Source organism: Zeus faber (genome assembly GCF_960531495.2).
Source record: "Zeus faber genome assembly, chromosome: 8".
Taxonomy (NCBI): Eukaryota; Metazoa; Chordata; class Actinopteri; order Zeiformes; family Zeidae; genus Zeus; species Zeus faber.
Genome location: NC_137195.1, coordinates 5120138 through 5140112, shown reverse-complemented (window position 1 = coordinate 5140112; position 19975 = coordinate 5120138). Strand labels below are relative to the sequence as shown.

General features: G+C 41.9%; 1 protein-coding gene across 1 annotated transcript; it reads left to right on the top strand.

The window, feature by feature from the left end:
- Window positions 1–349: 349 nt before the first annotated feature.
- On the top strand, window positions 350–17279 carry LOC307234181 (uncharacterized protein; the record flags this gene model as incomplete). The annotated part of the gene is made up of 26 exons (XM_080005785.1): window positions 350–370; window positions 3253–3331; window positions 3926–3991; window positions 4915–5078; window positions 6574–6699; window positions 6830–6883; window positions 7108–7161; window positions 7423–7476; window positions 8266–8319; window positions 8512–8565; window positions 9216–9269; window positions 9869–9922; window positions 10163–10216; window positions 11728–11772; window positions 12569–12622; window positions 12741–12794; window positions 13427–13480; window positions 14221–14292; window positions 14447–14482; window positions 14983–15027; window positions 15145–15177; window positions 15276–15422; window positions 15639–15815; window positions 16224–16314; window positions 16563–16640; window positions 16795–17279. The coding sequence occupies 26 exons, from the start codon at window positions 350–352 to the stop codon at window positions 16998–17000; spliced, it is 1980 nt and encodes a 659-aa protein (XP_079861911.1). The 3' UTR covers window positions 17001–17279.
- Between the last annotated feature and the right edge of the window lie 2696 nt (window positions 17280–19975).

Sequence of the window (19975 nt, the reverse complement as noted above, 5' to 3'; positions counted from 1 at the left end):
CTCCTGAATGCCTGCCCATCCTCTGCTGATGAAGGGACTCAGGTATTTCTCACCCTGTCGTGGAGGAGAGAGAGAGAGAGAGAGAGGGGAGAGCCTGTGAGATCCTTGGAACCCGAGGGAACCTGCAGAGGGGAGGAAAGGAGAGAGAGAGAGAAAGAGGGAAAGACAGTGCAGACCGCCAGCGCGAGCCGGGAGGTAGAATGCTCTAAGTGACAGTTTAGTGAAAGAACTATTCATTTTCTTCCCCCACCCCACCCCCCAACCCCCTTGGTGCTGCGGGCGTCCTGTAGTCCAGGCAGGTTCTGCTCCGACTGGATTCTGTTGCACCCAAAGGGACGGTTCCGGCGCCATGGGAGCCTCCAGGGTCCAGGTAAGAGAAGGATTCGGTGCTGGTTCACCTCCGTGGCTCCCTCAGCGGTGGCGGGCGCAGATGTGAACGCTGTTTGAGGTGTTTGTCCGAATTGACACTGTCAACGGGTCAAAGTGAAGGTGGTTGTGTTTGTGTTCAGTGTTTGTTAAAAATGGTAAAATGCTCGGCTGGGATTGGTGCGGCACGTGTGTCTGATTTTTGAGCTGTGTTCAAATGTGTTTCGCACTCGTACCACGAGTTGCTTCGTCAATGGCATTCATCAAACTGACAAATGCACAAACCCGTGGGTTTACATTTGGGAACACGCTGAACCTATTTTATCGGACTCGGAGGCAACAACATTTACCTGAGGATGTTTGAGGCGTCAGATCTTTCCTGAATGAGTTGGTAGAGGCTACATAGAAAATGGATCTTTCCGTTTTTTTGACAACTGGCAAACGAAACAAACGGGTGTGTGAAAGAAGGTTTTGTTGAAGTAATCTCCGTGTTTGCATTTCTCTGTAAGAGTTCTGAGTTTAAATGAGTGAAAGGATGTGAAACAGTGCTTCACCTCACGGCCCCTGGGGGCCGGAGGGACGAGATGAGCAGTTCTGCTCCGGCATGGGAGGCTCTGCCCCCTCTAACCTGCCCATAAGAATCCGGCCAGATATCGACCCGATAAACTGACACAGTGAATATTACTCTATAGGAATCTATCGATCCATCTGAACTGCAACCTTTCCTTTGTGGTTTCAGAGTTAAAAGTTTCAGTCAAAGTCAAATGAACATCAGAAAAAAGGCCCAAGCCTGAGCTCTCTGGAGAGTCAGCCCAAGCCCGAAACCTTGGTTAAAATGACATCTTATGGCGTCACATTTCATTATCGTAAATAAAATGTGGAAACTCTTTCACTTTTAGAAAAACGACATAGCATATGTATGGCATTTGCATAAAACTATACGCATAGCTATATGCAAATTTTAGATCTTAATTCCTGAGCTGATAAATCACCCAGATCATTGACTTTGTTCAAACATTTTAATGACAGCAGAGGATTTATTTCCTTTCGTTTTTGAAAATCGAAATTCGAAACCGTACAAAACGAATCGTTTTTGTCAGAGTTTACGTCACACATGAATCACTGAATTAAAAATCTTCCTCAAGAAACATCGTATTGATCCATAACCGTTTTCCGGAAATCTAAATTTATTTGATTTTGATATTAGCAAGAAAAAAAAAATTCATTTCAAGGGAGTCAGAAACACCTGGACTTTGATTGACCTGTTTGTCACAACCAGGTAAAGCTGTTAAGATCAACCTTTTATTTTACTTTGCAAGGTGGTTTTTGGAGAATCTCTATTTTCCATGGAATGTTCTCGAATGTGAGATGAGACGGAGAAGCGCCTTGAACAGGTTTTCAGGTTTGTGTCCGACCAGGAGGCCTCGCGTCTCACACTCTGCTGTGTTTGGAGTTGATCAGCCTCAGTATCTCAATGTCCTCATGGGGGCGGAGCCTCAAGTCATACTGCCCCGCCTTGTTATGATCCAGCCCTGATGGCTCTCATCTAACGTGAGAGAATTTAAATAAATGTTATATATATATATATATATATATAGGATTGACCTATTATTAAAAATTGTTATAACTTAAGAGCCAATAACTGATAGCATGACGATAAAAGCTGGTATTGTATTATATGTTTTTCATCCTCATCCTTATTGAAATGATAAATAATTTGCATGTAGTTGACTGGATATAAGGTTCACAGCTCATATGGAATTAGGAAAGCAACTTTGCAATCAAACTGATTGAAATGGTCAATGATTTGAAGTACTCAGTTCTGTTGGGGACGGGGTTTGACCGCAGCACATCTGCCCCTCAGCCACATCAGTCCCTGCAGGGGGCGTGCTGCCCAAAGATCAAGAGCCCAGTTTGGTGGTCCCCATGTCCCTGTCTGTCTGGAAGACCACCGACAACGGCACTAGGTTGTAAACTGGAAACGGTTGAACTGGCTGAGGATCAGAGTCTTGTCTTCCATGTGAGAAAGTAAACTTTTAATCTCAAGCCAAAATTGACCACTTATGTACAGTAAGGGAGATTTGGACACGGGGGGCAACACTTCAAGCAGAATGTTGTCAGTAGCGTATGAAATACTGATAAAGGGACGACAAGTCCCAAGGAGAGGGAGTCCACGCTGAGAAGAGTTTGAGCAGAATCAAGACCAACCAAACAGGAAGTGACTGAAACGGGCCTATCATTCAATCATTCAATCATTCGATCATTCGATCACAATCATTCTATCATTCAATCAGTCCATCTTTCTATCTGTCTCTAAAGGCCACATCTGTTGGTTAATACTTTGCAATGACTTTCCTCGTCTGTCTTTACCAGGACATGATATAGATGAAAAAAATACAACTTTCAGACAGTGGCTCCTTAGTACTACCTGCCAAAGTTGTTGATTCATTTACCAGATGTGTCAAATCATTAAATATATATATATATATATATATATATATATATATATACAGTGGTACCTTGACTTACGGTCGTATGTTAAAACAGTCGTATGTCGAAGCAATTTTTCCCATATAAATAATGAAATCATGAAGGGTGAAAATAAACAAAATATACAGCACAAACACAGTAAATATGAAAGAAATACCGATAAGCCACGAACTACGACGCGCCAACTGCAAATTTCTACGGTCGTATCCCGGAGCAGTCGGTCACAAGTCGATGCAAATTTCCGCGACTGTCGATACTCGTATCTTGGATTAGTCGTAAGTACATGCAGTCGTGTATATATATATATATATATATATATATATATATATATATATAGATAGATAGATAAATGTATATATTGATGATATTTGTGTGTGTCTTCTACCTCCTCTGCAGGTGTTGGTTCTCTCCTGGTTTCTCCTTCAGTGCGTCCTCTCCTCTCACGCCCAGGATGAATACTCTGGTTACCACTCAGGTTGGTGCCATCACATGAGACGACCCGGATGCCTCGTTCAGGGCGTCCACAGGCCCTTAAAAAGTCTTAAAATGTCTTGAATTCATTACTATAGTTTTGCAAACTATTTGGCCATAAAAGTCATAAAATAGCCTTCAATTTTGTTAAGTAAAGTTCAAGTCAGTATTTGTGATGTGTAAAACCCTAAGCCTAATGCTGAACCTAATTAGTCTTATTAAAGTATTTAACAGTTGTATTTTTAACAGTACTCTGATACTCTGATACCAGCAGACACCCTGTAAAATGTGTAAAACACACACGTGTTATGTACTGTATTTGTGAAAAGTAGAGGAAGCCACATCTATATTTACAGCAGATGCAAGAGGGCTCCGTGTTGACATCCATTTGTAAAGACGACTGGAGCTCACTGACGTGAGCAGGCGTCACCTGGAGACCTGCGCGCGTCTGACCCCGGCCCTCAGCTAAAGACGCCCGGGGCTCGTCCGGGATTTGAACCCGGGACCTCTCGCACCCGAAGCGAGAATCATGCCCCTAGACCAACGAGCCGCCTGTAGACCTCCCCCCTCACCTGAGTGCTGCTCTGTGTTTGTCCAGGTGAGGACCACACCTTTGAGGGGTCCTTGGTGGATCGCTATGAGAACTCAGCGTACCCCCATCAAGGTCAGCATCACAGCCTCGCTTCCGTATTTCTGTGGTGTTATGAGTTGTATTTTAGGGGGGGGGGGGGGGGGGGGAGACATTTTTTGAGTAAAGACAGAACTTAATACCTAAATCTTTAATAATCACAAAAGAATAACCAATCTGTTGTCATGTTGATGTATTTTTTTGTAGAGTACATCATTTTATATTGCAATTGATTTAAGGGGTCTTAATAATGAAAAAAACAAGTATAAAAGTATAAAAAAAGTACAAGTATCAATAACAAGGATTTATTTCAGCAGTGATTTTTTTGGCTTTATTTGTGTACAATCTTTTTTTTTTTCAGATACTGATATACTTAATTTATACAGCGATGTTAATCACCAATGATGAAAATGACTGAATGATTATGATAATTTATTACAACTAATCAGTTATTATCTAACTCATTATTATTCAATGAATATTTTATATTCAATCATTATTAAATAAATATTTTTGTCAGCATGTGCCAGCAGACATTTTTTAAAGAGTTCATTCATTATTGATATAACTGAAAATCAATCCACTGCAAAGACACCACTATCACCAGGGACACAAGACATTATAGAAAGATAGAAAAAAATTTAAATATCAATTTGCGAGTCAGTGTTATGATTATAGGGATACTTAAAGGACAGGTTTGCCATTTTTCAGCCCTGAGCCCTTGGACAATATTCTCAGACATTCTCAGTCTTTTTAAATTTATACAGAAAAAAATCACAAAAAAAAGTTGCAAACCGTGCATCAGGGTTTTCAGGGTTGAATTTTCTCTTTTGCACCTCCTCAAATGACCTCTTTTGGCTCCGGGAGCCAACGTTTTAGGTCCGCCTGGGCTGAAAACTATGACTCCATGTTTGACTCCCATCCCTCATGATCTCTCTCCTCCGTGCTGCTCCTGGCAGAGTATCCTCAGAAGCCCATCCACAGCTACGGCGAGGAGGAGCCGGACTACGACCCCTACGAGCCTGCACCCACCCAGGTCACCATGATCACTGAGGACACCTACCCCTACGTCACCACCACTCAGTCCTACTACGCCAAGGAGGACGACACCATGACCACTCAGGTGGGGAGGGAGGGTGTGTGAGTGTGTGCGTGTGTGTGTGTGTGTGTGTGTGCTTATGTACAGGACTTTTTAAAACACACTGTTACAAAGTGCATCACAAACAGACAAGTGGCAGAAAATACAATAACAATGGTGGTATGTATACAAGGATCAGCCACAACATTAAAACCACTGACAGGTGAAGTGAATAACATGGATCATCTGGTTCCAATGGCACCTGTCAAGGGGTGGGATATATTATTATTATATATATACTGTTATATATTATTATTATATACATACTGTAATATATTATTATTATTATATATACTGTTATATATTCTAATTATATATATACTGTTATATATTATTATATATATATACTGATATATATTTTTATTATATATATATATATATATATATACTGTTATATATTCTAATTATAAATATACTGTTATATATTATAATTATATACATACTGTTATATATAATTATATATGTACTGTTATATATTATTATATATATATACTGATATATATTATAATTATATATATACTGTTCTATATTATTATTATATATATACTGTTATATATTATTATTATATAACATACTGTTATATATTATTATTATTATATACTGTTATATATTCTTTTTATATGAGGCAGCAAGTGAAGAGTCATTTGTTGAAGTTGATGTGTTGAAGCAGCGTAAGGATCTGAGCCACTTTGACAAGGAGCACATTGTGATGCTGGACGACTGGGTCAGAGCATCTCCACAAGCACAGGTCTTGTGGGCTGTTCCCGCTATGCAGTGGTTACTACCTGCCAAAAGTGCTACAAGGAACGAGTATGAAATGAAATATAGTAAATATAATTTACTATGCTAAAAACATATCTATATCTATAATAAATTACAGTTAATGTTTAAAAAAAAAGATTTATATAAATACAATTGTGTGGATGTTTGTGTTTATGTAAAATAGTCGTGGCAGCAAAGGCTCTTGGGTCTGTAGTTTGTGTAGATTATAGAATTTACAATAAACTACCCGTCACACACACCATAATGCAAATTTCAAAAAACCTGTTTGACGTGTGTGTGTGTGTGTTTGTGTGTGTGTGTTTATGAGTGTATGCATGTTGTGATACATTGATATGAATGCCAGGATCTCATGTTGATCTCATACTGGCCTGAGATTGTGTATCGGTGTCGGAGAATGTTGCCAATGCAAAAAAATCTTGATACCATGAGCCATAAAACACACTAAAGGCTAAAGATATTTAAGAAAATCTGATATAGTTGATACAGTTTTGACCAGAAATAAAGGCGGGGCACGGTGCATGTCAATCAAACGAATGGTCTTTGTCTATAATCATTAAAAGTGAGGGATAAAATCAGTTAGCTGACAGTAAACCTTTAGGTTCATCCCATGCGTGTGATATGCGTGTTCTTGTGTATGCGCATGTTTACATGTGAACACGGAAAAGTGTGTGTGATGAGGTTGTTTTGTGCGCTGCAGGTGCCGTACGGCTACGGGCCGAGGAGGACGGGCTCCTCTAAGGGGGCCTCGCTGGGGGAGGAGGGTCCCACTGAGTGCGACTGTGAACCAGGAGAACCAGGCTTCGCTGGGTTCGCCGGACCCAAGGTACAGACCCCGCCACCCGCTACCCCCGAAAAAAAGGACCCGTGACGTCGCTAAGTCTTGCATTAGTAAATACAGTACATAATAAATATTAATGCATATCATATCTAATAATCTCCTTCTCATTGCTCAGGGTGCCAAAGGGTTACAGGGAAAGCACGGCTCTCCAGGGCTACAAGGCAGAGAGGTGAGCTCGACACACAGGGTATCACTCTGAATTTATCATCAATAACACGCTGAAGAGATCATCAATATCCAAATTGTGACATTCACGTCATTGGTTGAATACAGTATCATCTCGTTAGTCTTATAAAATGGGATATCTTTAGGGGAGAGTAGGACCTCATGGAATGGATGGTACTTCTGATTGTGTGAGTCCTTATCCAGTGCATCCTTTCGTACCGTTTTCAGGGCTATCGAGGATTTAAAGGGGTTCCAGGAAGAGGGGGAGACCCAGGACCAGTGGTGAGGAATCAGTATTAACAACTTATAAAGTTATATAATATCATCAATGAGTCAAGATCATCAATGCCCATGTACCCTATCGGTGTGAAATTGTGTAATTGTGGTCGTCTGCATTTGTTGTATCACGTGTATCAGTTCGATGCAACTTTTTTGGGGGTTTATTTGGTTTTTCAGAATTAGCTTTTAATTTGCAGGTGGCCTTTTTATTTTATTTTATTTTTTTATTATTCTGTTTTTGACCTTTGACCTTTACCGTGGCAGGGCAACTCTGGGCCTGATGGGGAAGAGGGAGCCTCTGGCTTTTCCGGCGCGATGGTGAGTTGAAGAAAAATTAATTGCAAGAATGAGGTCATTTTACACTATTTATAAGAGACAACATCTGTCCACGACTGGCATTATCACCGTGTGACAGTTGAGTTGATTTCATTTCAAAAAAATCAATACATTTAGGTTCGTGGTACTGAATTTCCAAACAAAATGTCCAAACGGACGAAAACTTAAAGTCCCTGTGAAGTCAAATTAAATGTGTTCTGAGTTGGTCACACCACAAAAAAAATGGGTTATTAGCCGCCCAGCCAAATTTGAACAGTTAAAAAAAATTGGCAAAAAAAAAAAGAGGCGGTTCCCTCCACCCTGGCGAAGCTGGGGGCGTGTCCGCTGAAGACGCTGAAACCACGCCCAATCATGTTAAACGTTTACATTGTAGTAAGTAACTTCCATGTTTTAATGTTCTGAACCCAGTCCTGTGTCTCTAGACTCTCTCCTCAAAGCGCCGCTGTCTGGCAGGGGGGCTCCCTGGTGCCCCCTGCTGGCTCCTCCGCAGGCCAGGTCGGGGCTCCACGGCCTGCTAGCATGCAGCTAATGCTAATGTAACAAATCCCCGCGCGGTGAAACCAGCGGGACGGTTCTCTTTGGTTCCGGGCGTCGATGGCATTAGTTCAGGGTCTCACTGAAGGCGCCTTTGACTCCAGGTGTTTTAATCACCAAGAAAAAAATAACGTCACGTCTTTCCGACTTTCACTCTTATTCAGAAATTGTGTCAGTTGCTGATCCATCATTATCTACTGTCAACCAACCCATTTTCAACCATCTTCCTGGTGACAGGGAGAACCAGGTCTTCCGGGAGATCCAGGAGAAGGCGGAGAGCTAGGTCTTAAGGTAAATAACCTGAAAAATACAAACGTTCATCACCACACGTTCCAGCTTCAGACCAGTACACTGAGAACTTAGAAACAGAAGAAAAAAGTACAATTATAGACATTAGATGATGAGATGAGATGGCTACTAGTTTGTCATCAGAAGGTGTTGTTGGCTGGATGTGCTGACCGTAGTCCACTGTCCTGTCCGCAGGGTAACAGCGGCATGGAGGGACCCCGCGGCGGAGTGGGCGTCCGTGGGGAAACTGTAAGTGGAATCAAATATCATCCAGTGTTCAGAATCAGAATCCCTGGTTCACTGAGGGCCTGTGATGAGTCAGCAGCACCCAAATGTGCCGCCTTCTCAATGCAACCATGGCGACCGCATCACGGTCACCATGAATGAAAAACATTCCTCCCTCCGTTTCTTTCTACGTCCAACATTTAATGTGTGAATTTAGAATCAAAAATCCGTGGACACACACAGTGGATAATTTATGGGCTTGTGCATATGAGATGATTCTCCAAATATCCGTTGATTGAATCCACAAAGATATTTGGAGTCTTTTGGGAAAGAAAAAAGCTTCTGAGAGATTTGAACACGGTCAAGAGTTTGCAGTCGGCCTGCTAATTTGATTTGATTTTGACATATTTTCTTTTTCCCCATTAAGCTTCCTTTTGGTTTTGTCGCGATGTTTGGGAATGTCATGCTTTATTTTAAATGGAGTCAATAAAGATTTAGACGTTTCCGTGGAAGGTTATGTCCATTATCCCGTGCGTGTAGAGTGGGAGAAGGGAAACTTTCAGAACCTCTTGTATGGTCTTCAACGTAGCTGTCGTTATGTTTCTTTGCGTGTCTTACGTTTATGTGGTTTTTCTTCTGGTTTTAGATGTGATTTGAAATGCTGTTTATTTCAGGGCGCTGGCGGAGCAGCTGGACTTCCTGGTTCAAAAGGAGGCAAAGGTATCAAGGTAAAGATAGATTGGGGAAAAATCCTGCGATGTCCAGAGGGAATCAGAATATGGTTTGTTGAATGTATTGATAATGACACATCTAGATCATATAATTGTCGCATTTCCAAAGATTTGAAATCGTCACGTTAGAAATTGAAATAAAATTAGACATAGACTTGCCACGATTACGACATAATCGTCCAATCTTAATTATTTGAGCTGACCACCATCCTTTTGCAAAATCTTTACGTTCCACAATCCTATTTTTTTTCAGCAAAATTTCAGGGGTATTTGAACCCAGTGTTAAAAACGCCGCAATAAATAGAATGTGGTGAGTTTACATCTTTTCAGGCAAAAAATTGTGACAGTTGCACGAAATAAAAAAAGACGCATTCATGCGTGTATGACGATTAATCTGTAACTGAAATTCTGTAATCACAATTCACAATCTGTAATCTTGATTGTGACGGCCCTAACTTCATACCGCTGTATGTAGATTGCAACTGTTGATGAATACAAAGCGACAACCATGGCGAGGCAAGGCCGATACGACCATAACCTCTGTGTGTCTGTGGTTTGGGGTCGTCGTTGATGGATGAGGTGTGTGTGCTCTGCAGGGTTCAGTTGGTGAAGAGGGGAAACAAGGCCCTCAGGGACGGACCGGAGCAAAGGTACTGTTCGACACTAGTTTGTTATAGCTTTGTAAGGATAGTCATGGCGCAGCAGCTCGCTAAATCAGTATTTAACAACAATAGCCAAAGGCTAAATTCATTTGGGCACTAGTTCATAACACGCCTTTTACGTCTCACTTTTACTTCGTTAATCTTCAACACCACACCCACAGCCAGTCTGTGACGAGGAAATCGCTTATTTTGTCCTGACCTGTCGTCCTCACTCTTGCCGCTCCGCAGGGTCAGATCGGAGCGCCGGGCTTCCGCGGCGACGTGGGAGAGAGAGGCTACAATGTGAGCCGCATCTTTTCTCCGTTATTCATCCATATTTGTCTTCCTTTCGCCTCCACTTCATTCCTCTTCGATCCGTTCAATCCGGATGTGAAGCAACATTTACTACCTCAGGGTTTGCATCGTTATTGAGATGTTATACAGTTAATTTATTTTCTAAATATTTTATTATTTTCTTAATGACCCTACTGATGAGTCTAGTCCCCTGTAAAGCAGGATGTCCACTGGTCCTTAAAGTCTTATTTGTCTTAAATTCCGGTTTAAAAAATATTAAAGTGTCTCATGTTTGTTTATAAAAAATCCTTAAATATTTTAAAATGTATACAGACATTTTCTCAATTCACTAGTTCAACAAATGAGGCAATGAACATAAACAGCATAAAAAATGGACGTTCACCCATTGGTTTCTCAGGAGACTTTTTTTTTTTCTGGTGCCCTCGTTGCGCAGGAGGTCGAGCGGGTCGTCCAGTATTTAGGGGGTTACCGGTTCGATTCCGGGCAGCAGGCCAAAGTGTCCTTGAGCAAGACACTGAAGCCCTAACTGCCCGCCGTCAATGTGTGAGGCATGTACCGTAAATAGCTTTGAGTGGCCGCAGGAGCTTCACAAGATGCTGTCCATATGAAACCTTGAGTTTCAGCCTCCGCTCACAGGATTGAATCCAGAACTTCTCTCAATTTGGGCAGAGGGGCGGAGTCTTGGTGCGCTGAGGGGGCTGAGGTTCAAGAGGTTATTTGTCACATATACCTACGAAGAGACGCGCCCACCTTGCTCAAACTGCTCAAGACAGCCACACGTCCTCAAGCCTTAAAGTCCTCTTTATGGAACAATCACACCCTAGAAGCACCACATTACAAGAAGTGACCTTAGAGATTGACACCCCAGCATCTCAAAAAAGATTTATATTTAATGCATTTGTAGTGAGAGGATTAGCGGCCATTAGAGGAACAGGCGTTCAAAGCACTTGCAATCAACACCGGCTTCAACACCTTGCGGTCATGGCTGTCACTTGCTCCAGACCAAACCGTTATTAAGGATGCACATTTGGTTTCCCTTTAGTGCCTTATCTTTTGTTTTTTTTCACCAGATTTCTGTTTGACCAGACTTTTCATTTGATAAATACGTGATAAACTTGAACTAATATTCAAGTGATTGTCTCGTGTTTCACCTTCAATATCCAGCTTCACCTACAACATTTCAACACTTCAAGGCCTCTTCCTTGCACTGGAAGTTTCACTGCAACGTGCAGACCACACAAAGATGGACTCATTATAATAATATTCTTAATTATCACAATTAGGGAAGGACTGATATTGGATATGGTTGTGATAAATGTGAAGATAAGCCAGGACATCATTCAGCACACAGTGTGCGGACTCTGGATGGTTGAGAATTAATAATTGCTGTTGTTGGTGAACATACTGTAATCCACAGGATTTCATGGCTAATCCCGCGAGCCGATATAAACTTGATGAAAAATGAAAAACTGAGCGTGAACGACGTGTCCTTGTTTCAGGGTTATCCCGGAGAGCCAGGAGGCCGAGGAGTTCCGGGGCTGAAGGTACATGCACACAGCCTCTCTTTACTTATTCCACCATCTTTACAGAACGTACATGCAGGTACATGCGGCTGGACGTTGTACAGTGACAATCTAGTGTAGGTCGTTCTTCCATTGTCCCAGATGGGGAAATGTTTAAACAATCAGACTGTTTATGCACCGAGAGCTGACATAAGTGTGAGCTTTGATCAGAGATGGGGAATGGCAACTTGAAACGGTTCCAGTACGCCACCACATGCATGCTTCCTCTTTAGTGTGTCCATGAGCGAGGCAGCTTGTTCCTCTGCATTAAAGCATCATTTTTAAGTAACATAAGAATCTGAAAGGGGTTATTCCAAGTACATTTACAAGTACCTTGCTTTACAGACAGTTAGCATTAAAAAGGCAAATTTAGATTAAATAATTGTAAAATAACACAGAATAAAAAGTAAAATAAAGATAATAAATGGCCAAATATACACAAAGAGCCGAAAACAGAAATATTCAAATATATACGCGATTTGTATGGGTATATTGGTTCTAAATTATGGCAATCGTTCTGTATTATTGTTCTATATATAACTTAATGACATCATTTAATGATAAAATACTCAGTTCCACTTTATACAATTAATTATAATTATTATAATTTTAATTTTAATTTTAATTTTAATTTTAATTATTATAACAATAATACCTGTATTCTAATTCTACTCTATCTATGTGAATGGAAAATAAAGAAAATATAAACAAACATCAGAGCTGACACATTAATAGTGAGACCTGTGTTCTTGTCTGTCTGTCTTTGCATTGGTCCCAGGGTTCTAAAGGCCTGGATGGCATGCCAGGCAGCGATGGGGAGCCCGGAGAGCATGTGAGTGCAAAGAAACAATGTGTTCCACTGATTTCTATCACCCATAACTACACACCGTCACACTGTAAGTTCTGGGGGTTTTTTTTGGTTTGTTTACCACTATTGTTGTCTTTTACAGGGTCCTAATGGAGTCCCAGGGGTGATGGGAGAGCCTGGACCATTTGGCTCCAAGGTAGACTGAAGGTTTTATTTTATTTTATTTATTTTTCTGTAGAGACGGCGGACGACGATCTCCAACCTGTGACGGGTTTGTAGAACATAGTTGCCTGGTTGCACATTTATTTTTTTCTGTACCCTGACCGTTTACTGAAGTAAAAGTACAAAAACCCTGACACAAAATGACGAGTGAAGGTGCCAAAGTGGCATTTCTGCTCAAAAGTATAGAATGCTTTTAGATGTACTTAAAATATTAAAAACTGAAAGTACATGTCATATCTAGTATAATATATATAATAAGTCTATAATATGGCATATATTGCCGACTGAACCTTTTTCATGCATGTCCTGATTACAATTTACAATAAGTAGTTTACAGTAGGAGGTCTAGTTATTTACAAACATCAACATAATCCATAACTGAAGTAATGCCACTGTTTGTGCGAGAAATGTAGTAGATGAAAAATGTAGACATACAGTAGGAGATATTTGCTTTGAAATGTTGTGGTGCAAAAACATCTCCTAAACTAAATATACCTTGAGTACTGAAAAATATGAGTGAAAGTCCAGTCACAAAGTACTTGACCGTACACCACTCCAACCGTCCTGTGGATCATCTGCTGGCTCCCTGCCGCTCTTTTCTTCCAGGGCAGCAAGGGAGAGCGCGGCGGGCGAGGACCCCGAGGTCGACCGGGGGCCGGGGTGAGTGGGACCTGCTTTTACTTCCTGCTCGGGTGCCGCTGGGTGGCGGGTTTGATCCCCGTGCCAACCTGACCGTGTGCTCGTTGGCGCGTTGACCCTCCACCTCCTCGTCTGCTCGGCTTCATCAAGCAGATAAAAGGCATTTGCCGAACGTCCTAAAACGAGCGTTGTGAGCGTTGACATGCGTATGTATTTTATGTTTCTGCTAAGATGGCGCCAGAATGTTGGCATTTTCCAGCAGGTGTTGATTGTGTTACTTAATGACCCTATAGGTACAGTATGTATGAAGTTTTTGTAAAAAATATTAACCAGAATATTTTGATTATTTTATTCACGCAAATCTCTGGATCGGGTGTTTAAAGGTGCAACGTGATTCAGAGTTCTCCATGTAAATGTTAGATATCTTGGTTGATCGGTTACTATACATATACCTTTTACAATAAAAAATGTTATGTGTTGTTATGTTAAAATAACATAACATTGTACAGTGTACAATAACACTGCATTTTATTGTACATTTCTAAAGATAATGTGCATTTTATTTTTCTTTGTTTTTTAAGTGTCTGGACCTTAAGCCGGTAACAGGTTGAAAATCCAGAATGCACTTAGAATCATCTAATATTATGTCAAAAAAGTGTCATCATCCTTTTGCTTTGTGTCTGAAAAGAAGGTTGCCTTGGTCTACAATTACCACTGTACATTGGGATCTTTTTCATTCCAATCCAATTCATTTCCAACAGGGAGCCCAAGGAGCGCATGGAGATGCTGGAGTCTCAGGGAAACCAGGACCCAAGGGCCTGCAGGGCCAGCCTGTGAGTACATTCACATGTCTGATGTTAACTACTCAATTCCTAGATTAAAAAATAAAACAAAAAAATATATATAACTATAACTATGGTGTCAGCTAAGATATAATTAATAAACAAGTTATTGATACATGGCATTTATTACGCTTGGTTTTTACAGGGAGCCAAAGGTGAGACAGGAGCTGATGGTGAGAAGGTAAGGATGATATTTTCACTTTTAACGTGTAAAACAGGGTTTTATTCCACCAGGAAGCTGCACTGAACAATGACTCAACTGCCGAAGGACAATGGAGAACAAATTAAAAATAGAAGAAAATATTTGGGGATATACTAATATCAAATAGCTTAATGAAGCAGAACATCTTTAATGTTAATGATATTTTTTTATTTAAATAAATGTTGTGAGTTGTGAGGCAGCCCATGTACTCATAGAAAATATGTCGAAATGAATTGGAAAAATCTGACAATTCAACCCGACGTTGGGGATCACGAGATGTAACTATGGTGACAACTTTGGCGATATGAAAAATCTAAAGAAAATAATTGAACAAAGTCTAGATTTTGCCATCACATGAAGATCACATTCTACCTGAAATCGAAATGTTTTTGGGCAGTATTGGTAGTTTTATTGAGTTCTGCGCCGGCTGGTCTGTCTTGGTGTCTGTATCCATCTCGACTCACTTTCCTCCCCCTCAGGGCTCCCGGGGCAGAGCGGGTGTCAAGGGGGTGAAAGGAGAAAAGGTGATTACGCACGACCTTCAGTGAACTTGACCCCAACATATTGTGGTACTTTTGTACTTGCTCCGGCCATGATTTGACTGTGACCTGAGCAACCTCTTCCTGATTTATCTGCTGCAGGGCGACAGAGGGAACGGCGGAGATAAGGGACAGGTAATAGCTCTGGCTTCCGCTTCTGATGCTTTTTTTTTTATTTGAAAAGGTCATTTTAAGATACAGTATCTACAATTAAAAATCTGAGTCCTTTTCAGCGTGGCGCGAAAGGCTCTGTGGGCCGCGATGGAGCTCCTGGCCCCTTGGGACCCCCCGGTCGTCCGGGATCCAGGGGAACGACTGGTCCGGTCGGTGACCTGGGGGTCAAAGGTCAAGTCGGACCCAAGGGCGTGGCAGGTGCATCTGTGAGTAACGGTGTCTGATCTGAGTGTAAGGCCTGAATAGAGAGGGTCGTGAGGTCACACTCGAGAGTTTTCTCTTTGAACATCAAAACGTAATGTTTGAATAAATTAAATGTTTAATCCTTTGGCCAATTTTTTTATTATTATTATTATTATTTTTTTTTATGCATTTTATGCAAAGCACACATACTTAATCAGATACTTATTGGCCCTCTCCAGGGCCCTGGTCTGAGTGACGAGCAGGTCCTGCAGCTCTGCAGGGGAGTGGTGACGGCCCAGATCGCCCAGCATGCCGCCTCCATCCGGGCCAAGTGCTCCCAGGGCTGCCCCATCAACAACAGGACCCTGATCGGCCCCCCCGGGGCCACGGGGCCGAGTGGATCACTGGGAAAACAGGTGAGTCAACCGTCCACCTGCCGCAGTGCTTCCTTCCTGACATTTTATAAAGCATGGATATGCATGCATAATCTAAAAGGCTTAATGTAGTTCAATAAGGTAAAGACCCTGAACTTTGATTTTTATTAAGTATATATCCCTATAACCCAGTTGTAGGGAACCATGGGTGATGAAATAAAAACAAAAATAGAACTCTTAATAAAATACATTTATGAATTAATCTAGGCTGAAATGCCCAAAATAGAGAGCTTCATATCTGAATGAATGATGCACAATAAAACATTTCAAATGACACCAGATCACCACATCAGCCTTTTAGTATTTCCCTACGGCACAAAGCCGGGAGACGCTGAAGTGCAACACGCCGATGAGGTCGTCTCTCTGGTGTCTTGTTGCTCCACCTGTCAGGGCAAGGCGGGTAAAGCTGGAGTGAAGGGAGCCAGGGGAGCCCAAGGGGACCGAGGCCTGCAGGGCCAGAAGGGAGCGCCGGGCCAGAGAGGTAGGGAGCTCCACGATCCCTGGAACACAATGCTGACGAGGACGGCACTCATTTCATATCTATGACTATTGTCTAAGTTGTCAGTGTAATAATACGACTGTTTGACGCCATGTGGCTTTGTCAAATGTTGTTTACTTAAAAAAAAAAAAATTTAAGCAAGAGTCAAATGAGGAGTAGCATTCCAGTGAACGAGTTGTTTGTTTGGTCTCAAGAATGCTACCTTCAAGCGTTTACATTTTTCTCCATAGGTCTAAAAGGACCCACAGGAGCCCCTGGAGATCCTGGTAAAGGCTTTCCAGGACACGATGGACCCCAGGGCCAAAGAGGTGAGGACACCTAACGGCCGCTCAGAGAACGTCAAAGTTCTGCTTCCACCACAGACATATCTTGCTCCACTTCGTTTTGACCACATGATGGTCTGAGGATTAAAAATCCACCCACGCGCGACAAGGTTTTCTATAAACGTTCTCCCTCATCCAGGTTTGTCGGGTGACCCTGGGGAACCCAGAAATGGCATGGATGGTCCTCGCGGCCCCCGGGGAAACCCTGGCCCAGTGGGCGTGTCGGGCATGGTGGGCAACCGAGGAGTGCCCGGGTTTTGCGAGGCACGGGACTGCAGCATCCACGCGCCGGTGATGCGCAAAGAGCAAGGTTTGGTGAAGAGACCCCACAGCCACAAGATCTAGGTCCGGGTCCGGGTCTAGGTCCGGGTCCGGGTCCAGGTCCGGGTCCAGCAGCGGAGCTCAGAACGGCCGTCACGCTTTTACTGGGTCTGGAGCATCATGACAGTATTGACCTGGGACCTGCCAGAGGAAGACAAACAGAGACATTCTATCTGAGCGTTTTAGCATGGAGGCAGTGGTGATTCAACTGGGAAAACAGAATGGCTAAAGAAAATTCCCCATTAAGAGTTTGAGTGTATTGTTATGGGTTCCAAATGTCCACAAATTTAAGGGGAAGGGAAAAACAAACAACAAAAAAAGAGAAATGCAATGTAAATATGATTGTAAAGTATCTGAAATAAATGTGCTGTGTTCTGAAATTTGTTTTAGATAAACATTAAAAACTTTTTTTCCCAAGGAGTCTCTGGTTTATGTCCATATAAATATATATATAAATATGATATGATAAATATATTTTATATTATGTTATATTTTATTTATATATGTATTATATAAATAAATATATTTATATAATAAATAAATAAATAAATAAATAAATATATATATAAAAATATATATATATATATATATTTTTTTTTTTCCATTCCATCGTTAGTTCAACATGGCTGCTCACTAACCTGTTTCTGTTCTGCTATTTAAAAGCAGCTGATCCTTAATATGAGAACTATGTAGCTATGTAGGTATTAATGTTGAGGCTCCGGGGCCATGTAGATGTGATATTGTCCTGGTACCGAACTCTTCACCCTAGAGAATCTTGTCTCTGATATGTTGTTATGTTGCTGAACATGACGTTTTCCACCTGTGACAAAAGACTATCATCAGAAGTCAATTAAATTTGATGCCAATACCACATGAATATGAGGAACAGGCTGGAACCCGATAAAGGGATAAAAATCTGCAAAGTATCACACACATTCTCGTCTGGAACCAGGCCGGATCATCTAATTGGCATTGTTTATCGCTGGAATTTGCATCACTCCGCCTACATGCTATTGCAAACACTACTGTAGCCCGTGGCCCCATCTTGTGATGCTACTAAGAAACTCCAATCGAAGAGTCCAAATAAACCAACGTCCGTTCAGCGCGTCCCATTTCACAACGACCAAGTGTCCATTCGAGACACTTACCACGCCCCATTCATTTGCATATAACAGATGGGAACAGACATTATGAAATAAAATTCCCCTGAAATTAATAAATGTTGAATTATGAAATAAAAGTCAACTGAAATAAATAAATGTAGTATTTTGAAAAACGTCATTTTTTTTTTAAATTAAGAAAAACAATGTGTTTATTTATTTCAGGGTTTATTTCATGGACATTCATTTATTCACATATTGTTTTATATTGACTAAAATAGCTTTCCATGTATACGGTATGTACTAACGCAACTATGACAGTCTGAGCTCACGTTCCAGTAATATTTAAAGTTATTTGTGGCAGAACACTGTAAATCCGTCCGTTCAAATTCATTCCTATGAATAGACTGTGTCGCACCAGAGACCGCGCTGATGCCTGATTGGCTCGTGAAAGGTGAAAGGTGAAAGGTGAAAGGTGACCCCCGTGACCCCTCGACCACTGGCTCAGTAAGTGTGTGGAATTTAGTGCCATCAGATTGCAGTGATTGCAGATTGCAATGACGCAGGACAGCCATTTCCAACCTAGGGGCCGCGGCCCCGGGTACTACAAGTGGGCCGCCAAATCACGGGCAAAACAGGTTCGGTTTTGTTGAACAAATAAGTCAAAAATGATTCATTACAAAAACGTCAGACGTGAAGCATTTGGTGTCTGCCGTGCAGCATCAGCCTGGTGAAGTCGTGAGGTGACGTCATATTCATGTGCTCCTGTCGTTGTTGGTTTTACCAGCACTGGCTGGGGTCATGAGTTTTAACCCACCTCATTTTCCTTTTGCTTTACCGCTACTGCACTGTCTGTATGAGAATGCATGCGATTGTTAAAATATACGTCCTCGGAGAACGCACTGTTTGGCTGTTACTTCGGGTCGGAGGCGGGGCGCCAACTTTCAAGTGGGTTTTATTTTTATTTGTTTTAAGATGTTTTATTAATGCGTTTGCACAAAGACCAACACGGCGGCCTCCGTGGAAGGGGACCCGCTCCCTATGTAGATGCAAGGGGCTCGTTCTAAGGTAACAAAAACACAACCACTCTTATTTTCATGGGACTACACACTAATTAAAACATGCTCATGAATATTATATTCCATTTCCGCCAATGGGAAAGGCGTCTGGGAAAACCTGCGTATACGCACGATTTTGGTGTGGAAATGGAATTACGGATGTCAGGAGGCAGCTGTAGCCGGTGGCTGATGAAGGATGCAGGCTGACATCACGACTGCAGGACGTTGTGCTGGAGCTGTGACACGCTTCCCGCCCGGAAGCCCCGGTTCAATCGGGAAAGTTGTGCTTCCTCCATGCCTCCGCCGTGGGCTTGGCTGTCAGCACGGAGTCTGTTCATCCCCTCTGTCGTCGTGGGAACTGACACCCAATACGATACCGATACGACTGAACGCGATTCCCCGGCGGCTCGAAACATATCAAGGAAAAATGAAAAAAACAAAACGTTAATTCACGTCACGGTATTAACCTTCTACATTTTCCCCCACAGCCCAGGACCGAACCCAAAAGAGTATGGGGGGGGGGTCTCGAGTTATGGGATGCGTTTGTTCAGAACCTCATCCGGTGGATCTGCAGGTGGTACTAGGAAACACAACCGGCACCTCATTCCTGCTACTCCACACACAGCCTGGAAGGTTTGATTACAATTGTTATATTATTATTATATGACAGAAGTCATTCATTTATGATTATTTCTGTATGTTTTTATGTTTGTGTTTGCTTATGTTTGTTCCTGCAGACGTGAGGATTTAGTTTCACATGTGCAGAAAAGAAAGCTTTGCATTGAACACGGCAAAGCGCCCCCAGCAGCGGATGACATGTCGCCATGCCGACGTCCATCCC